At 50.1% G+C, this 15,656-nt stretch overlaps 3 protein-coding genes across 3 annotated transcripts; 1 reads left to right on the top strand and 2 right to left on the bottom strand.

The window, feature by feature from the left end:
• Positions 1-364: 364 nt before the first annotated feature.
• On the top strand, positions 365-3,964 carry BP01DRAFT_374584 (Ran GTPase-binding protein YRB1; the record flags this gene model as incomplete). Its single annotated transcript, XM_025576838.1, has 10 exons — positions 365-634; positions 851-1,109; positions 1,175-1,303; positions 1,362-1,428; positions 2,579-2,611; positions 2,890-3,041; positions 3,291-3,436; positions 3,501-3,641; positions 3,695-3,815; positions 3,876-3,964. 10 exons carry the CDS (start codon positions 365-367, stop codon positions 3,962-3,964), a joined length of 1,407 nt encoding a protein of 468 aa, XP_025430573.1.
• Positions 3,965-5,195: 1,231 nt separating this feature from the next.
• Positions 5,196-6,506, bottom strand: BP01DRAFT_69179 (phosducin family protein). Its single transcript, XM_025580031.1, has 2 exons — positions 5,665-6,506; positions 5,196-5,599 (listed from the first exon to the last, which is right to left on the bottom strand). Exons 1-2 carry the CDS (start codon positions 6,304-6,306, stop codon positions 5,297-5,299), a joined length of 945 nt encoding a protein of 314 aa, XP_025430572.1. The 5' UTR covers positions 6,307-6,506; the 3' UTR covers positions 5,196-5,296.
• A 2,427-nt stretch (positions 6,507-8,933) lies between these two features.
• Positions 8,934-10,695, bottom strand: BP01DRAFT_69131 (WD40 repeat domain-containing protein). The gene is made up of 5 exons (XM_025580030.1): positions 10,305-10,695; positions 9,468-10,180; positions 9,322-9,411; positions 9,144-9,263; positions 8,934-9,081 (listed from the first exon to the last, which is right to left on the bottom strand). The coding sequence occupies exons 1-5, from the start codon at positions 10,420-10,422 to the stop codon at positions 9,061-9,063; spliced, it is 1,062 nt and encodes a 353-aa protein (XP_025430571.1). The 5' UTR covers positions 10,423-10,695; the 3' UTR covers positions 8,934-9,060.
• Between the last annotated feature and the right edge of the window lie 4,961 nt (positions 10,696-15,656).

Below are 15,656 nucleotides of genomic sequence, written 5' to 3'. Positions count from 1 at the left end.
TTCTTTTCTTTTCTTTTCTTTTTTCTTTTTTTGCTATTCAGGTGCGGGGCAGGCAGCAAAACGAAAGGAGCTTCCGAATGGGTTGGTGGCGGTAGTGGCCTTAAGGCTCCGAGGCAATGAACGCAGCCAACGGCAACTTCTCTCACTAAGCCTAACTAACCCACCCTCCTCTGGCCGGCCCAAAACAATAATTGAATCCCGTCCCATATTTTCCCTGCCCCTCTTCACTTGATACTTCCATCCAACCTCACCTCCCAACAATCTTTATCTTCTTCTTTATTCTCAGGTACACCTCTACTTGCAGCTCCATTGGTAGATCTCGCTCCGCTCACATTTTTCGGCAGAAATCTACCCACCCATCATCATGTCTGACGTCGCTGAGACCAAGCCCGACCCCACCACCAGCGCTCCTGAGGCTGCTGAGAAGCCCGAGACCACCACCACCGAGGCTGTGGCTGAGGAGGCCAAGGCTGCCACTGAGTCCGCCGTCGACACCGTCAAGGAGACTGCCACCAAGACTACCGACAGCGTTTTCTCCATGTTCGGCGGAGGCCCCAAGAAGGAGAAGGTCGAGGCCGAGGATGACAAGGACGAGCCCTCTGGCTCTTCCAAAGCCCAGAAGGCCGAGGATGAGGTTAGTGGCTCTCAAAAGTCTTTATTTAGTCATTGAGAGGAAGGAGACCTTGGATGATGGGCTTGCGGCATACTGCGAACACATACCCCGCTTTTGCCCCTCCATGGCGGGGAGGTTCTGCGGTCACTTTTTCGCGACGGTCTTGAAGAACCTGGGCTTTCATTCTACTTGATCGCGCGACACGAGCCATGGCTAACTCCTTGCTTGCATCAACAGGACGAAGCCCCCGAGTCCCCTGATGTTCACTTCGAGCCCGTCATCCGCTTGACGGAGAAGGTCGAAACCAAGACCAACGAGGAGCTGGAGGAGCAGGTGTTCAAGATGCGTGCCAAGCTCTTCCGCTTCGACCGTGAAAGCAAGGAGTGGAAGGAGCGTGGTACTGGTGACGTGAGACTGCTCAAGCACAAGGAGAACCAGAAGACCCGCCTGGTGATGCGTAGAGACAAGACCCTGAAGGTCTGCGCTAACCACTACAGTAAGTTGCTCTGGTGGAAGAAGTGTACTCTGTGCAAGACCCTGGTTACTGATGTTTTGCTTTAGTTGTCCCCGACATGACGCTTAGTGCCAACGTTGGCAGTGACCGCAGCTGGGTCTGGAACGCTGCTGCCGACGTCAGCGAGGGCGAGCCTGAGGCTTGCACTCTGGCCATCCGCTTTGCTAACAGCGAGAGTGAGTTTATTCTTCGATTGACTGTGATCTAGATACTCTCAGACTAACGTCGTGGCAGACGCCAACCTCTTCAAGGAGGCTTTCGAGACGGCACAGAAGGAGAACGAGAAGCTCCTCAACCAGCAGTAAATGCGGGGAAGCAGCAGCTTCAAAGTTTTCTCCCAGCGGCGAAGTTGTATAGAGGGCTATTTCTAATGCACTTATTGATCTCTCCTATGCTCTATGAATGTGATGTGGGCTTTTTCTTCGTTACTCGTCTTATCCTCAGCAGTCCGCCTATCTTTACCCCATATCTTCTCCCATGAGATGATTAGTACCCCAGTCGGTGGGACCGAATGATGAGGCCGGCTTTACTGAGATCTGGCGTCGATGCACATACAGACAGATCCGGCATGCTTGGTCAGAAGGCCGAACGTATGTTCTCTGACGAGCCGGCAGTAGATAGACACTATTTCTCCAAAATACACGTATGGATTGATGAAGTAGTTGGATGTGTGTGTAATGTGAGATCTAAACCTGTAGAGTTATGGAGCTGTGAAAGAAAGACTTTGATCGAAGTGATCGAAGTACTATTCATTACATTAGGAATCAGATGCATACATAATATGGGTTGTGGTTGAGGGAGAGATCAAGGAGTACTTACCGCGGGAGGGAAACAGCAACAACGCGTGCGTAGTAAATCAGTCGACGGTCAGTCTGTCTGTCAGTCTGTCTGTCCATCCAACCATCCATCCATCCATCTTCCCTCCCCCCCACCAACACTCCCGGCTTCAAAACCCGCGCGGAAAGCTTCCCTCTCAATTCTCCTCTTGCTGCCATTTCGCCTCTCCGACCTCACCCAGTTTGTTGTTTGTTTGAATTGAAGAAAAGAAAAAAAAAATAAAATCAAATAGTGAACGGAGGAGAAGCAACGGGAGTTTGCAGTCAGATTCAATCCCGGCAAACACCCGACCTCAACTCCGCCTTGATTCGTCGCGCCTGTTCGAGCCCGATTGCTCTCCGTCTACTTCCTCCTCCAAAACAACTGCTTTTCCACCATCCCCAAGGAAGCGGGTTCCGTTCAGGCTCTACGAATACTCAATCTTACTTCACTTTTTTTCCGGGCGCATAAGTGAAGCCCTTCGCAACGATGCCCGACGTGAGTCCGCCGCCCTCTCCGTTCCTGAGCAATGCGAGCAACCGTCGCTCGCTTCGCTCTTAACGCAGATCTTAACACCGACAAGACATTGGGTGCATTACGCTGACACAGCTCTTCTTTCTCCTACAGGTCAAGAGAAATGTCCGCTTGGTGACGGAGCAGCACATTCTGTACGTGCACATACCCCAACCTCTGCCTTTGCCCTGGGCTTAGCTCGGAGTCACACCCACCAACACCAGTCCACTTGTTTCCTCAGTCTCTTGTCACATCGCAGACACTTTAGCCTCGTATCGGAACACAGGGACTGCGCAATCATGTGGCAGAGCAGAAACGCGCTCGCATTCTTGCCCTCTTTCGTTCCCGCTCCACCTGTGTCGAAGGTGTGGTGTGAGCTAGCTTGAAGGCTTTGAGGACTAACCAGGCTTTCGCGCCCGCGCGCCCCCAACAGAAACAAAGACTCCGGCGTCGAAGGATTCCCTCTGCGATCATGGTCCATTGAGATTTACCTCGTCAATGACCATGGCGAGCAGGTCCCCGCAAACGTCTTCGACAAGGTGACGTACACACTGCACCCGAGTTTCGGACCGCGGGCTGTTCAGAGTACGTCTCTCGCGCCTTTGCCCTTGGCTTTAGTCTTCTTCCACGGGATTTCTGTCTCTTATTTACCACTTATCTCTCTCCGTTCTCGTGTTATAAACCCTATTCATGCAAATGTGCCGGGTTCATTGGAGGTTCACTTGCTCTAGCGCTTCCAGAACGGGGTGGAAGTGTTGGGGGCAGAAGGAGCCCAATAAGATTTCCGTATAATCTGGCTGACACGTGTTTCGTTTCGAATCTTCGGAACAATAGCTTTCAAGAATCCTCCGTTCAGAATCTCCGAGGAAGGATGGGGTGAGTTCGACATGCAAATCGGTCTCACTGCCGCCGACAAGGAGCATTTCGTCACCCACGATCTCAACTTTGCGCAAACGCGCTATGAATCCAAGCACGTTATTGTGAGCCAACCCACCTGGACTTTGTCTCCATATCATACCTGACTAGGCTTGTCCCCCGAAACAGACGTTCAAGAACCCCAAGCCCGCCCTTCTAGCGGCCCTGCGGGAATCTGGCCCCGTTCCTGGCGACGAGAATGGCGTCAAGACGAAACGCGCCGCGGGAGGCGAGGAGGGGTCGAAGAAAAAGAAGAAGACGGAGAAGAACGTAAGTCGATCTTGCGCTGGCTATCTGAACCCCGCTCACCTGTGTCAATGTAGGTCGACATGGACAAGCTGGCCGACGGACTCCAGCGTCTTGGCGAGGATGATCTTCTCCAAGTGGTGCAGATGGTCCATGACCACAAGGCTCCGGACTCATATACCAAGAACGATGTTGAGCGTGAGTTTTTCTTGCTTTCTCGCCAGAAATGTCTAGCCTAGCAACTAATTTCTTGAATAGAAGGTGAATTCCACGTCGACCTCTATACCTTACCCGATACTCTAATCAAGATGCTCTGGGAATTCACGCAGGACAAAGGCGCTCTGTGAATTGGGACTGGGTTGGTTCTTGTTATGTTTTCGGTTCTCTTTCTGTTCGTTTTGTTCTACATATTCAAATCCCCAACCACGAAACTTATTCCCTCCTCTCCCCGTCTGCCAATCTCGAAAGTCGATAACCCAAAAACTGAAACTCTTAATCTATACCACCCACCACTTTTGTTTTCCCTTTCAGTTGTCTAGTGTAGTCTATCTAGTCTACTCTCGCGTGGTTCTTTGGGGGCGATAACAGCACGATCTTCAAACCATACCAGACACATACCTATGCCCACCTGCTTACCTGCTTACCCGCTTACTTGCGTGCCGGTCCGGCTGTTCCTTCTCGCTTCTTTGATCGGGTGTCGCTCCGTGGACCGTTGCATGGTTTTTTTTTCTACTTTGGCGATCAGGGTCAGTACGATAGGGTAAACAAAATACATATAGTCTTTTTGCTTTTGAAGATTGATTCTTTCCCCTTCCACCTGGTAGAGATATCTCTTGATTGGGGGATATTCTTAATGCCTTTTCGCTGTATCCCCATCTTGGCTGCAAAACATCGAATCGGGTCACTGTACAGTTGACTAGGTGTTGAATTCCTAGATGGTACGCTCTTGAAAGGGACGGGATACTTACAAAACGGCGAATACATTATGTTCATACTACTTTTAGAACCTCGGTAACGTACGCCTTTTAAAATCATAGGACGGCTGTCTGATAGCATCCAACGTAAAAGAGAGTCGAGGAGTCATTATGATGCATCAGGTGGCAACAGTAGGTATAATACATAGACCCGCCTCAAGGACAGTCACCTTCCCGATAGCATGGAGAAGATATAACCGAGCATGCATGATGCGTGGACATCGGCGGAACAGACGATAGTAGACGAATAAGAAGAACCTCAAAGAACACGTAAGTGTGACAAGAAAACAAAGCGTGAGGATATCTTCGAGCTTCAGTCAATATTGGACAATTGGCAATGGAATGGATGCTGCACAAGACGCAGTGGGAAAGAAAACCTGGGGGCCAAAAACACCGTGACAAGCTTGCGCGGAAAAAGAGATTCTATATGCGACCCAGATTTTGAACTCGGAATAGGAAAGGAGAAAGAAACCATACGCCCGCTTTCTGCAATGCTGTTGCATTTCGATTGAATAGAAGTGTTGTGGTCATTGAAGGAGATGCTTGGGAGTGCGATGATCGAGGATTAGGATGAAAAGCGAGGATCGTGAGACCAAGAGACAAAGGAGGTTGGTGACCGGGACGTGTGAAGCGTAGCTTGAGGATTAAATCGGATCCGGAAAGTTGGTTGGTGGGTTCACTTAAAGGATGCGGTGCCTATGAATTTCAATTGGTGGTTGGCATTGAATGTCTTTTTTCTCTCAGGATAGAAGAGAATAGAAGAGGGATGTAAACATACATCTTCAATAGGTCCTCGAGACTATCGGCGCTGAGGCTTCGGCCCTTGGGGATCTGGCGCATGATCTCGACAATTGTGGCGAAGACATCTCCGTCGCGGTAGGCCAGAAGCGCCGGGGCCTCAATGTGATCCATCTCCGCAATCTCGTGGTGCAGCTTGATGAAGTGGACGGTGGGTTGGCGACGAGCAATGGTGTTCAGGCAGTCTTCGACGAGAGCACTGGGGGTGGACTTTGGATGTCACAATTAGTTTTGAAACTCAACCACTCGAAGAACCAGAAAGAAGTGCAACATACATCCGGATCATACACGCACACCACCACTACGGTCCCAGAGGTAACCTTCTCAATGGCATCCAGATACCCCACAGCGTCTACATGGTCGACGGACCCATACAGTCGGCGGCGAGGACTTGGCTTGCGAGCCGTACGGGCCTGCATCTCCTGCATGCGCGATGTGCGCCAATGCCGCAGAAAGCTCTCCTCGTCATCGCTGGCCGACGACCCGTCTGGAGGAGACGAGTTCTGCAGCAGTGTGGCATCATCCGTGACTGACTTCATCGAGTAGTGGGGCCGGTCAATGCCGGCAACGCTCAGCAGTGTGCGACGGAAGGAGGATTTGCGGGCGCGCTCGAACGCCTGGGCGTCGGCGATGACGCCCTTGGGGCCCGTGTTGGCATCGTAGGTAGTGTTAGGGATCTTGTAGGTACTAGCGTTGCGGGAGTGCATGGCAGAAGATCTTTTAGAATGGAGGTCGTCGTCGTCGTTGTCGTCTTCGTCGGAGAAGTGAGGGTGGTCGTGGTCGTGATCGTGGTCGTCGGAGGAATGGTCGGAGTCGTCTCGTTCGGAGCGGTTATCGCGGTCTTCAGGATGGGTCGAGAACCGGTCTCGATTGTTTTGGACGAGTTGATTGAATTCGTCTTGGGCGGCAGATGACATCTTGAAAAGGAAAGAAGAGAGAAGGGGACCAAGTTCGGGGGGACGTTCCGGGGGTTTTAAAGTCAAGTAACAAGAGTGGTGAATCGACGATATTCTTAGAATGAATTGACGGGAGAAGGGGGTGGTGTAGAAGACTTGGGCTGTGCCTTGGATCTGGGTTGTCGTTCCGAGACGGGTTGGGCTGGGCTAGGTCGGATTCCCACTTTTTTTTCTCTTTGTTTCGAAAGTATTTTTGATTCTTATTTTCCCATTCAATTCGGATTAGGTTCGTGTCGCAAGAGATGGGGGGAGAGGAAGGGGAAGAAAGAAGTGGTGAGATGGTGGCCTGAGCGAATGGGCAAAGCGGAAGACGACCGAAGAGTGAAGCTAAATTCGTAACCAACACGCAAACAGTCAAAGGTCACGGTCCCATAGGGTAACTGTGGTACGTTTCAGGTTGACTTGAATCGGTTGTTGTCTGTGTTGGAAATAGAGTTGAGGGGAGGAGGAGAGGAATCGGGGCGAAAGAAGGATGGAGAAATGAGGGAGGAGGAGTAACTATCCGTAGTAGAGGAGGGGAAGGGGAAGAAGGAGGTGGAGGAGGAGAGGAGGAGAGACTACCTTGGAGAGTAGAGAGTGCAGTGGCGGGAAGGAAGGGGAAAAAAAAAAGGCCCAGGATGAAACACGGTCCAGGGGGGCTTGTGGGTTTCAGACCAGACGATCAGCCGCCCAAAGTTTTCCAATCGCTTCCTTCCATCGCTTCTGGCGCCGTGCAAGGATCTTCTTCCTTCCGCGTCAACCCCCCCCCCCCCTTTTGTTACTCAATTGCTCTCTTTCAGCCTCATCATAAATCCCAACTGCCCCAGTGCGTAACAAAACAAGAACCAAGCTTCAGGGTCTGCTTGGGATAGATGAACTCCACGTGCTGGGATTTCCCTTGCTAACGGTTATGGGCATGACTTCGTACATGAGTCTTGACGTACGACTTGGCTGATCCACTCGAATACATCATCGCTTGTTTCACATCGGATGGATGACCTTCCCCGATTGAAAATAGAATGAAGAATGGGAAGAAAAAGTACGAGACTACATAGGGATCTGACACGTCCACTTTAGAGTTGCAGTGCAGACCAGTTCAACATATGTCGACCTGCAGCACCGCACAGCAAAGTAGATCTACAGAGTACCAACCTCGTACCAAGTGGAGAATAAACAGCCACCAGGGCAAAGGAAATGAAACAAGGTACTACTACAAACTTCCAAAGGTAGTTCACAGCATGAACATTCGGGGGACTTTCTCCGTTAAATCTTCCCGTCTGATCCATGGATAGGTGTGGCTCCCTTTTCCCCCTCAATCTTCATCCAGTCCCAAGATTTGCAAGGATCAGGCCGAGAAGGTGGGGAGAATAAAGGGAGCCGAACTCCGAACGTCTGGATTCAAAAGTTCTTGGATTGGACGAACTTGAATCCTCCCCCTCGTTTCTGTTTGTTGCCTGGATCCACTAGGGAAGAAGGTTCCGGGGTGGAAAGTCGGAAGATGTCTCCTCTCCAGGGAAGATATCACTCATTAGGGTAAACTTTGTGAGTGGAGGCAGACAGTTGATTCATGATGAGGTGGATAAGCAGGTCTATTCTTTCAAAAGAGCATGGCTTGGCCCTGCTTTCCCTGGTCTCGACGTCACGCAGTCAACATAATACATGATCCTCAATCACGTTCGCTCAATCACCCGGTCTGTTACAAAACATCCCCAGCAATTAGGGCCACTAATTGGTCATTTGTACTGGTTGGTGTTGCCTAACAGCTTGGTCGAGCCGGGGCGCCACGGACTGGAAACCTGAGCCGACATCGAACCATGCTACAAAAGAACAGTTCAAGATAGGTAAGACAATTCATAGAAGCAGAACCTTAGGCGCGGCAAGATCCATCCCATTCCATCCGCTCGGCCACAGAACAAAAGAAACCGCTGGAAAAACACGCAAACTTGGGGAAAGTATGGAAAGTTGATTAGTATAAGAAGAAAGCACACACAAATCGCAATCAATCAAAACCGTCATGGCCTATCCGGAAAATAGAATAGAGGGGGAAAAACGGTTCCACCTTTTCCATCCATCACCCAAGGCAAAATACACAGGGAGATCAATGCGTTAGAAAGGAAAATGGGTGAAGAGGCACAAGGCAAATTCGATGCTTATAAACGTGCACCAGGAGGATTCGGAACAAGAAAAAAAAGGGAGGAATAGGAACGTCACAAGGGTGGTGGGAGAAAGGGGGAATATAATGAAGGAAGAGAAGATAAAAGAAAATCAGAATGCCTGCAAATCAAATCTTGGGATGGGCCATATCCTAGCCATCAACACACCGACATCTGCGCAACAGCCCCCCAGTAATCCCAATTATCAACAGCATTATTACAGTTCACCGCGCCCGGATCCGGATATTGTGGTTTTTTGGTGGTTTCGTGTGCGTCTTGTCTGCTGCTTCATTCTCGTCTCCACACACTTACAATATTTGACAAAGTGACAACCGCATCCGTTACAGATGCCAGTCACCCCGACTGCCCCTCGATTTTCGCTGCTGGTAACTGTGCCTGCAATCCGACTAGTACATTAAGCAGGCGCGGCAACATATTTGCTCCTCGGTGAATAAAAGATTATCGTACAGTGGCGGACATGGAACATAGTGGCGCAGAAAATGATTAAGGAAACTTCGAATGAGGACGTCACGAAAGATTTGAGACAGGGTATCTTTGCTGTTTTTTTGTTCGTTTTCTCGATTTACCAGGCCCACACCTTGAGCTGTAGGACATCATATATTAGTAAACGAACCATCGCTACCGAGAGCTCAGGAGTCAACTTACCAAGGAATCCCAAGATCCAGTGCACAAGCTGATGCCATCGTTGCTGACTCCCAAGCAGCTTACACGGTTCTCGTGGCCGCTCAGAGATCCAACCTTGTCGCCGCGCAAGACATCCCAGACCTGCCGATATCGTTAAACAAACATCCGTCAATAAGACTATCCGAGGCGAAAGACGTACCTTGCATTCGAAATCATCGTAACCTGCGAAGAGCAATCTACCAGAAACAGAGAACGCGACCGAGGTGATACCGCACAATATTTGATCGCTCTGAGAGTTTCTGTTAGTATCCGCTTTGGCCGTAGCAAAGATAAAGAGGGAAGTACCAAATAGGTGTTCAACTCCCGATCCGCGCGGATATCAAAGAGACGGCAAGAAGTGTCATCGGACCCAGTTCCGAAAGCGTTTCCATCGGGGAAGAACTGGATGGCGTTGATATCGGACTCGTGTCCAGCGAAGGTTTGAACGGCCTTTCCGGTACGAATATCCCAAAGCTTGGCGAAGGCGTCGCAGGCACCGGAAACGAAGATGTTCTGGTTGGTGGGGTTGATACTGATCGACATGACATCGCCCAGGTGGTCCGCGAATTCGGTCACCTTCGAGCCCGATTCGATATCCCACAACATACAAGTCATATCACCCGAGGAAGTAATGATCCGGCGATCGTTGATGAATCGACAGCAAGAGAGGTAGCCTGAATGTCCGGAGAGTTCGCGCGCTACCCGAGTCGGCCCTTCACGCGAGGAAAGGTTGTAGATGGAGCAAATGTTATCCAAACCACCACAGGCAACGTAATTTCCGCTAGGAGCGTAGGCGCAAGTCATCACCCATGATGATCGCAAGGGAATCGCATGGACCTTGTTCGTGGTGTAGGCGTCCCAGATGATGAGCTTTCCATCCTGGGAGGCGGAAACGAGGTGGCGGCGATCGGTCGACCAGTGCATGGCGTAGATCTTGGCAAGATGGCCCTTAAGCGTTCGACGAGGCTTCATCCCAATGCGAGGTAGGGTTTCTGTCTGATTCTGCGCGACTTGGCGGACTGTTTCGCTGAGGTTAGTATGAGAACAGGTATGTCGTGATGCCAATTGCGCCTTTATCAAGCTCGCAAATCGGTTCTCCCGACCGAGGTGAACGAGGTCCATGAGAGGGAGAGGATTGCGTACGAGTGGTATCGGCCAGTTCATCCTTTCGGCGCTTGATCTTGTCCTTCAGGCCCTCGGCTTCGCGCCGGGCGGCAGTGATCTTAGCCTGCATCTGTTCGCCGCTCATATCGGCTGCCATCTTGACCAAACAAGCCCCTGGAAAGGGTGGGAATGAATAGGGTAACGAGGCGGGCGTAAGGAGTTGAATTGAGTTGACCGAGGCGGCGTCGGAAGATCCAGGGGACTCTCTAAGACGATCGAGGAGGGTGGGGGGAACGGATGTGGGAGGGAGATAAAGAGGGGAAGAGGCGCGAACGACAAAGAGCGATGGGGGGAGAGGAAGGAGGGGGGGGAAAGAGAGATAGTAGAGTGGTGAGGTCGTAGGTGGTGGAGGTGGTGGTGTGGCGGTAGCAGCAGCAGGAGCAGCAGGTAAGGTTGGTAGAAGGAGGGAGGAGGAGGAGGAGGAGGAGCAGGAGGAGTGGAAGTGAGAGGGAGAACGAGGAGGGGGGTTGATTGGGTGTGGAGCGAGCACACGGCGGAAGCGACCGAGCGAAAGAAAGTTTCGACCCGGGGCAATGGTGAGGTGGTTCGGGCGTTGAAGTCAGCAGGGGGGGAAAGAGTGGGAATCACAGAAGAGAAAGTGATCAAGGAAGAAAAAAAAAAGGCCCGAAGGGTGATTAGAGATCTAAGGAGAGAGAAAGGTAGAGTGAAGTGGGAGAGGGAGAGAAAAGCGTTGTGGAAATGTGAGAAAAGGGGAAAACCAGAGAGACAAGACTAGAGGAAATGGCGAAGACGGAGAAGGATGCAGAGAATCCCACCCCCTCAAGCACAGATGACGGACAGTTAGTGGAACTAAGTTAGTTAGTATTACTGAGTACACACTACACAGGTACTCCGTAGTGGCAGACTGTCTGTCATCAATAGCAGCCCGTGGTAAGAAAAGAGTACCAATGATAAGAATGTATAGCCAGGGAACTATTGGGATCGGGGGTGGCTTTGGTCAGATACTACTGACTAGGTAAGGTACCTTGAACTACTAATAACTTAGGTAGTATACTCTACCGGCTCGAGTACTACCTAGGTACCTGTTTTCTGTCCTTCTACAAAGCCACAATTATATATGATGCATAGGTATAGGATATGTATCGACTATTCAGAAGACTTGAAGTATAGATGCAGGTCGATAGACGCATTGGGTAAGAGACGATCCTTCAACTGGGGAAAAAGCGAGAACAATGGGGACTGTCTTCTATCTGTTGGTGGTGCATGATAAAGAACCCGCCGGTTAGGGGAAGCTGGGCGACAATGCTTCAGCTGTTGCTGGTTAGTAATCTTCCAGGTTTCCGGCAGACACTACTCGTATGTACTGTACCTGTATTGTATGGGGTACCTAGAATCAGGGTGATTCTTACCATACGCAACCGTACGCAGCCAGACTTCCCGGCCTGCACCCTGGAACGGGGTAGTCAGTGTTATTGGTTGAAGCGCCATTAAGTGTTGTTTACGAGTCAATTTTGGTCATCGGATGCAGCTGGTAAATTTGTAAGGTACCGTCGCTTACCTTACCATCGGGGTAAGTGAGTGGTAGACACTACTTCCAGGCTTTCCAGGGGAGAGAACTCCTACCAGGCCAGTCTAGTCCAGGACGGTAACTCCTCCGCTAAGTGCGAGGTACCAGGCTCCGTAGAGGTTCATTGAACACACTAAGGAGGTATACCCTGGTCAGACCGGTGGAGCAAAGTCTGCTGAGTCTTTTCTGGTTGGTCATTAGCTAGTAACTGCTCGCCAAGTGGAGGATGTGCAGGACGCGAAGGCAAGCGGACGCGGAAACCAACAATGCTAGGCCGGACAATGAAAGCAAGACAAGGCGACTAATTTCGTGGCTACATGCAGAGTCGGATTAGAAAGGATGAGAAAGAAAGAAAGAAAGAAAGAAAGAAAGAAAGAAAGAGGAAAAGGGTTCGGTTTTCCTTCGAAGAAAGCATTGTTGCAGGGATTGACTCCGGACTATGGATCGGATAAGGGCAACGCATCGCGTTTAATCCTCCTTTTTCAATATTCACAGAACCATCCTAAAATCATGATAAGAACAGTCTTTTAGATCTGCTATGGACGCTAAATCCCTCTATCGAATTCTGCATCGTGTGTCTCTCACCCACACAAAATCCTAAATTCATGCAGGTTAACTTGCGCAGCAAGTCTTCTTTCCCATTGCCGGTAAAATTGGCCGTCCGAGGCGAGGCAGATCCATCCATGCCTCGCACGAGTCAGGGCTTCTTTTCCGAGGCAACACACATCAGTCTGTGTGAGTGCCGATCCCTTTTATGCTCTGATAGAGCAACAGTCCTACAAATCTGTCCTAAAAAAAATAAGCATTCACATAAGAGAAAGACCACGTTGGCAAGCAGCACCTGACGCCGAGTAATTTAAAATTCGAACTCACATCCAGGGGCTACGAAGTACGAACATTACAGGTATCCAGGCAGTATCAATCATACCCACCGAGAATTCGACACGGTGAATGTACCATTAGGAACTTAGGAAGAGTCTTCTAAGACAGACTAGGTTAGGCTACTGTAATTAGACTTTTCCCATCTCTACTCCGTATACTATCTCACTATCTGTTCCATATTTCTTCCATGTCTTGTGCCTAGACTAGCGATCCGAATCTTGGATGACGGGTTGAATTCTAAGGGAGTGCGTGGAAGACCCGGGTTAGGTTCTACAGGCGGAACCCCGAAGTGAAAGCCAGATACGGAGCACTAGTCGGGCAGTCTCAGGACTTGAAGATTAATCCTTCTTCATTTTAGAGATCTTCATCATGTTCTGTCGAGGCTGGGTTGTCCCTGACCCCGAGGAGTGGGCGGGGAATGGATGGAATGGCCCATCGCCAGCTATCCGCAATTTCGAAAGCTTGCGGTTACTGGTAATTTCTTGCGCAGTAACAACTCTCCTCAACACGACAAATGACTTGGTTCTTTTATGCTGTGGAATCCCTGACTTCTTCCCGGTAATCAGGTAGGTACGTATTTTTCGATCTTTTCTATATCAACATCGTACTAGGGACTCTGACTAAATTACGGACCAACTCTTGTCGTTGCAAGGAGCGAGGCTACTGGTTGTTTCATTTGAAGTATCCGTGAGGATATTATCCACCTACGTCAAATTTTCCGGAGTCTGGCTCCTCCTTTTCCGGGAGATTCTAGATAACTTGAGTCAGCCTCCTCCTCTCTTCGACTCAACCTGAGTAATCCACACCTGATCGCCACAAATAACATGGCCTTTTCGTGTTACCTGCTCACGGTTCAGCTAATTGCTACAGTACCTCCCGGACATTTGTTAGAAGGCAAACAGACACGATGGAGCAGGATCCACGATGCCGATGGTCAATGTGTGTGGCAGCGGGTCACCAGGCCGCAGGGAAATTGGCTACTACCTTTTTTGGTCAGGTAATTCGCAGGTGCGGGCCAGGTAAATGCGTGACTGACAAACTGTAGTGGTATTCGTTGTATTTCATCGTTCATCTGGAGAAAGCGGCTCCACTGCGAGGATGATCGCTTGAAACCGTGCCTGACTAACTGCTCGGCTGCCCCTCTCTGGCACTCTGCAAAAGGTCTTCTTTCAGCAAGATGACTAATAGAATCGCCTACACGTGCGTTAAGCGAACTTAAGCACTCAACTGAGTCTGCTTACACAATGGCTGTCATCGAGTTAGCTGTGTCCGCTGATCACGTCAAATAGCCCGTATTTGACAGTTTCTTCACCGGATGTCGAGTCGTCGACAGGTGTACTGCGGAACTATTGGATATCCATGACATGCTTTGATCAACCCCCACTTACTCGTAGTCTCGTACATCAATATCATGCAAGAAACCAGCCACCGAGTCCTCAGCCTCCAGGTCTGGAACAGTTGCATTTTCGATCAAGGCGCCTTGGCTGTGAGCCATAAAATATATCTCTTCCTATTGGCAGATTCAGATTTTTCTCTGCTCGGATACCCAGAGATCTTCTGGATTCATGCACGTCAGCCTCCTAGCATAAGGTAATGGCGCGATTACAGTGTCGGGTACGGAAGACTCTGCAGCATTTCATCAGACCTGCGGCTGTGAGCCACATCTCCCATCGCCTTTTGCCTAGACCAGGTATCCCTCTGTGATGGAAGGATTCAAGCTCTGCCATCATTGGCAGCTCAGTATTGACTCTGGTGAAATCATTTGCGTCTCCGTGCTGATTAAATATCCATCAAATGATGTCTGAGGTACAATTCGCAAGCCGTGTGTCAGACCGGAGAGCAGCCATGAACCTCTCTAGTCGCTCATATTCGAAATCCAGGTTCAACGTGCATCGGGTACATATACTTTAGCATCGCTCCCTTGGGCGGGAGCCAGATACATGGATGTTTACGGCGTCAGTCGAGTCAAATCTCGCCGCGGGCGCCTCACACCGCGTAATGAACCCTCGCCATGGGTATGCGCCCAGGCAGCTCCAAATCGCACCACCACGAACAAGAGCCCTGCATGGCAAATGTCAAGTTTAAGTTCCTCGTTCCGAAACATCCCATAGCCAAGATATCCTTCGAGAAACGCATCCGCGCTTAAAAGTGCTAAATATAGCCCGATGAAGCCATCTCGAGGTGACATCGATCCAATTTGAAACGGGCAGAAGCCCTGCGGTCACCTCAGGTCTCGCAGGAAGGGTGTGCGAAAGCAAGCATGGATCAAATTAAAGTCCACGGAGCGCGTAATGCATGTGAGTGTATCTGAGAACCTCGCCCCAACCGTTGGCGGTTAAACTTGAACCAGGGTTGTTTTTTTTTTGTCTACGAGTACGGAGTACCTAGTAGTTTATCTAGAGCTGATCGGTTTGACGGCAGCGGTTCGCGCCTCCAAGGACAAGGAAAGGCAAACGTCGCCAGCGGGATGACGGGAAGGGTGTACACAGTATGTGTTTCTAATCATAGAATTGCCTAGTCAATTAATCGACTAGCTAAACTACTTACCTTACTCGACGGCCCAGTCACCGATTGATATGCATGCTTACCTCTTGACTGGTAGCGAAAGTGTGAAGTCCGTGCGAATTGGCCTGGCAGCTGATTGAGGGGTAGAACTAGGATTATGGGTATTGCACCCTTGTCCATATACTCACCTTCAAACATGATAGGGTGGTTTGGTTGCGTGGTGCACTCCCCAGAGCTGGATAGATCTTCGGGTGATTGTTGACAGAGTGTGAGGTTAAATTAGAATTCCTAAGAGGGGACGGATCTCGGACAAAGATGTCGATTTCGATTTCCCTTGAATAATGATCCCCGTTTGATGTTCGGGTTATATATAGGAGAGGATTGGATGGGCTCGAGGGATGCAGGTCTAATAATAT

Source organism: Aspergillus saccharolyticus, assembly GCF_003184585.1.
Source record: "Aspergillus saccharolyticus JOP 1030-1 unplaced genomic scaffold BP01scaffold_19, whole genome shotgun sequence".
NCBI classification, from domain to species: Eukaryota; Fungi; Ascomycota; class Eurotiomycetes; order Eurotiales; family Aspergillaceae; genus Aspergillus; species Aspergillus saccharolyticus.
Note: the sequence above shows the minus strand (reverse complement) of the source record. Positions and strands in the feature narration are given on the sequence as shown.

Coding starts and splice junctions, on each gene's coding strand:
- BP01DRAFT_69179 (XM_025580031.1), bottom strand. CDS start 6,306: ATGTCATCTGCCGCCCAAGACGAATTCAATCAACTCGTCCAAAACAAT. Junction 5,600..5,664: donor TGTGCGTGTATGATCCGGAT/GTATGTTGCACT, acceptor TGACATCCAAAG/TCCACCCCCAGTGCTCTCGT.
- BP01DRAFT_69131 (XM_025580030.1), bottom strand. CDS start 10,422: ATGGCAGCCGATATGAGCGGCGAACAGATGCAGGCTAAGATCACTGCC. Junction 9,412..9,467: donor GGGAGTTGAACACCTATTTG/GTACTTCCCTCT, acceptor AGAAACTCTCAG/AGCGATCAAATATTGTGCGG. Junction 9,082..9,143: donor CTGGATCTTGGGATTCCTTG/GTAAGTTGACTC, acceptor GATGTCCTACAG/CTCAAGGTGTGGGCCTGGTA.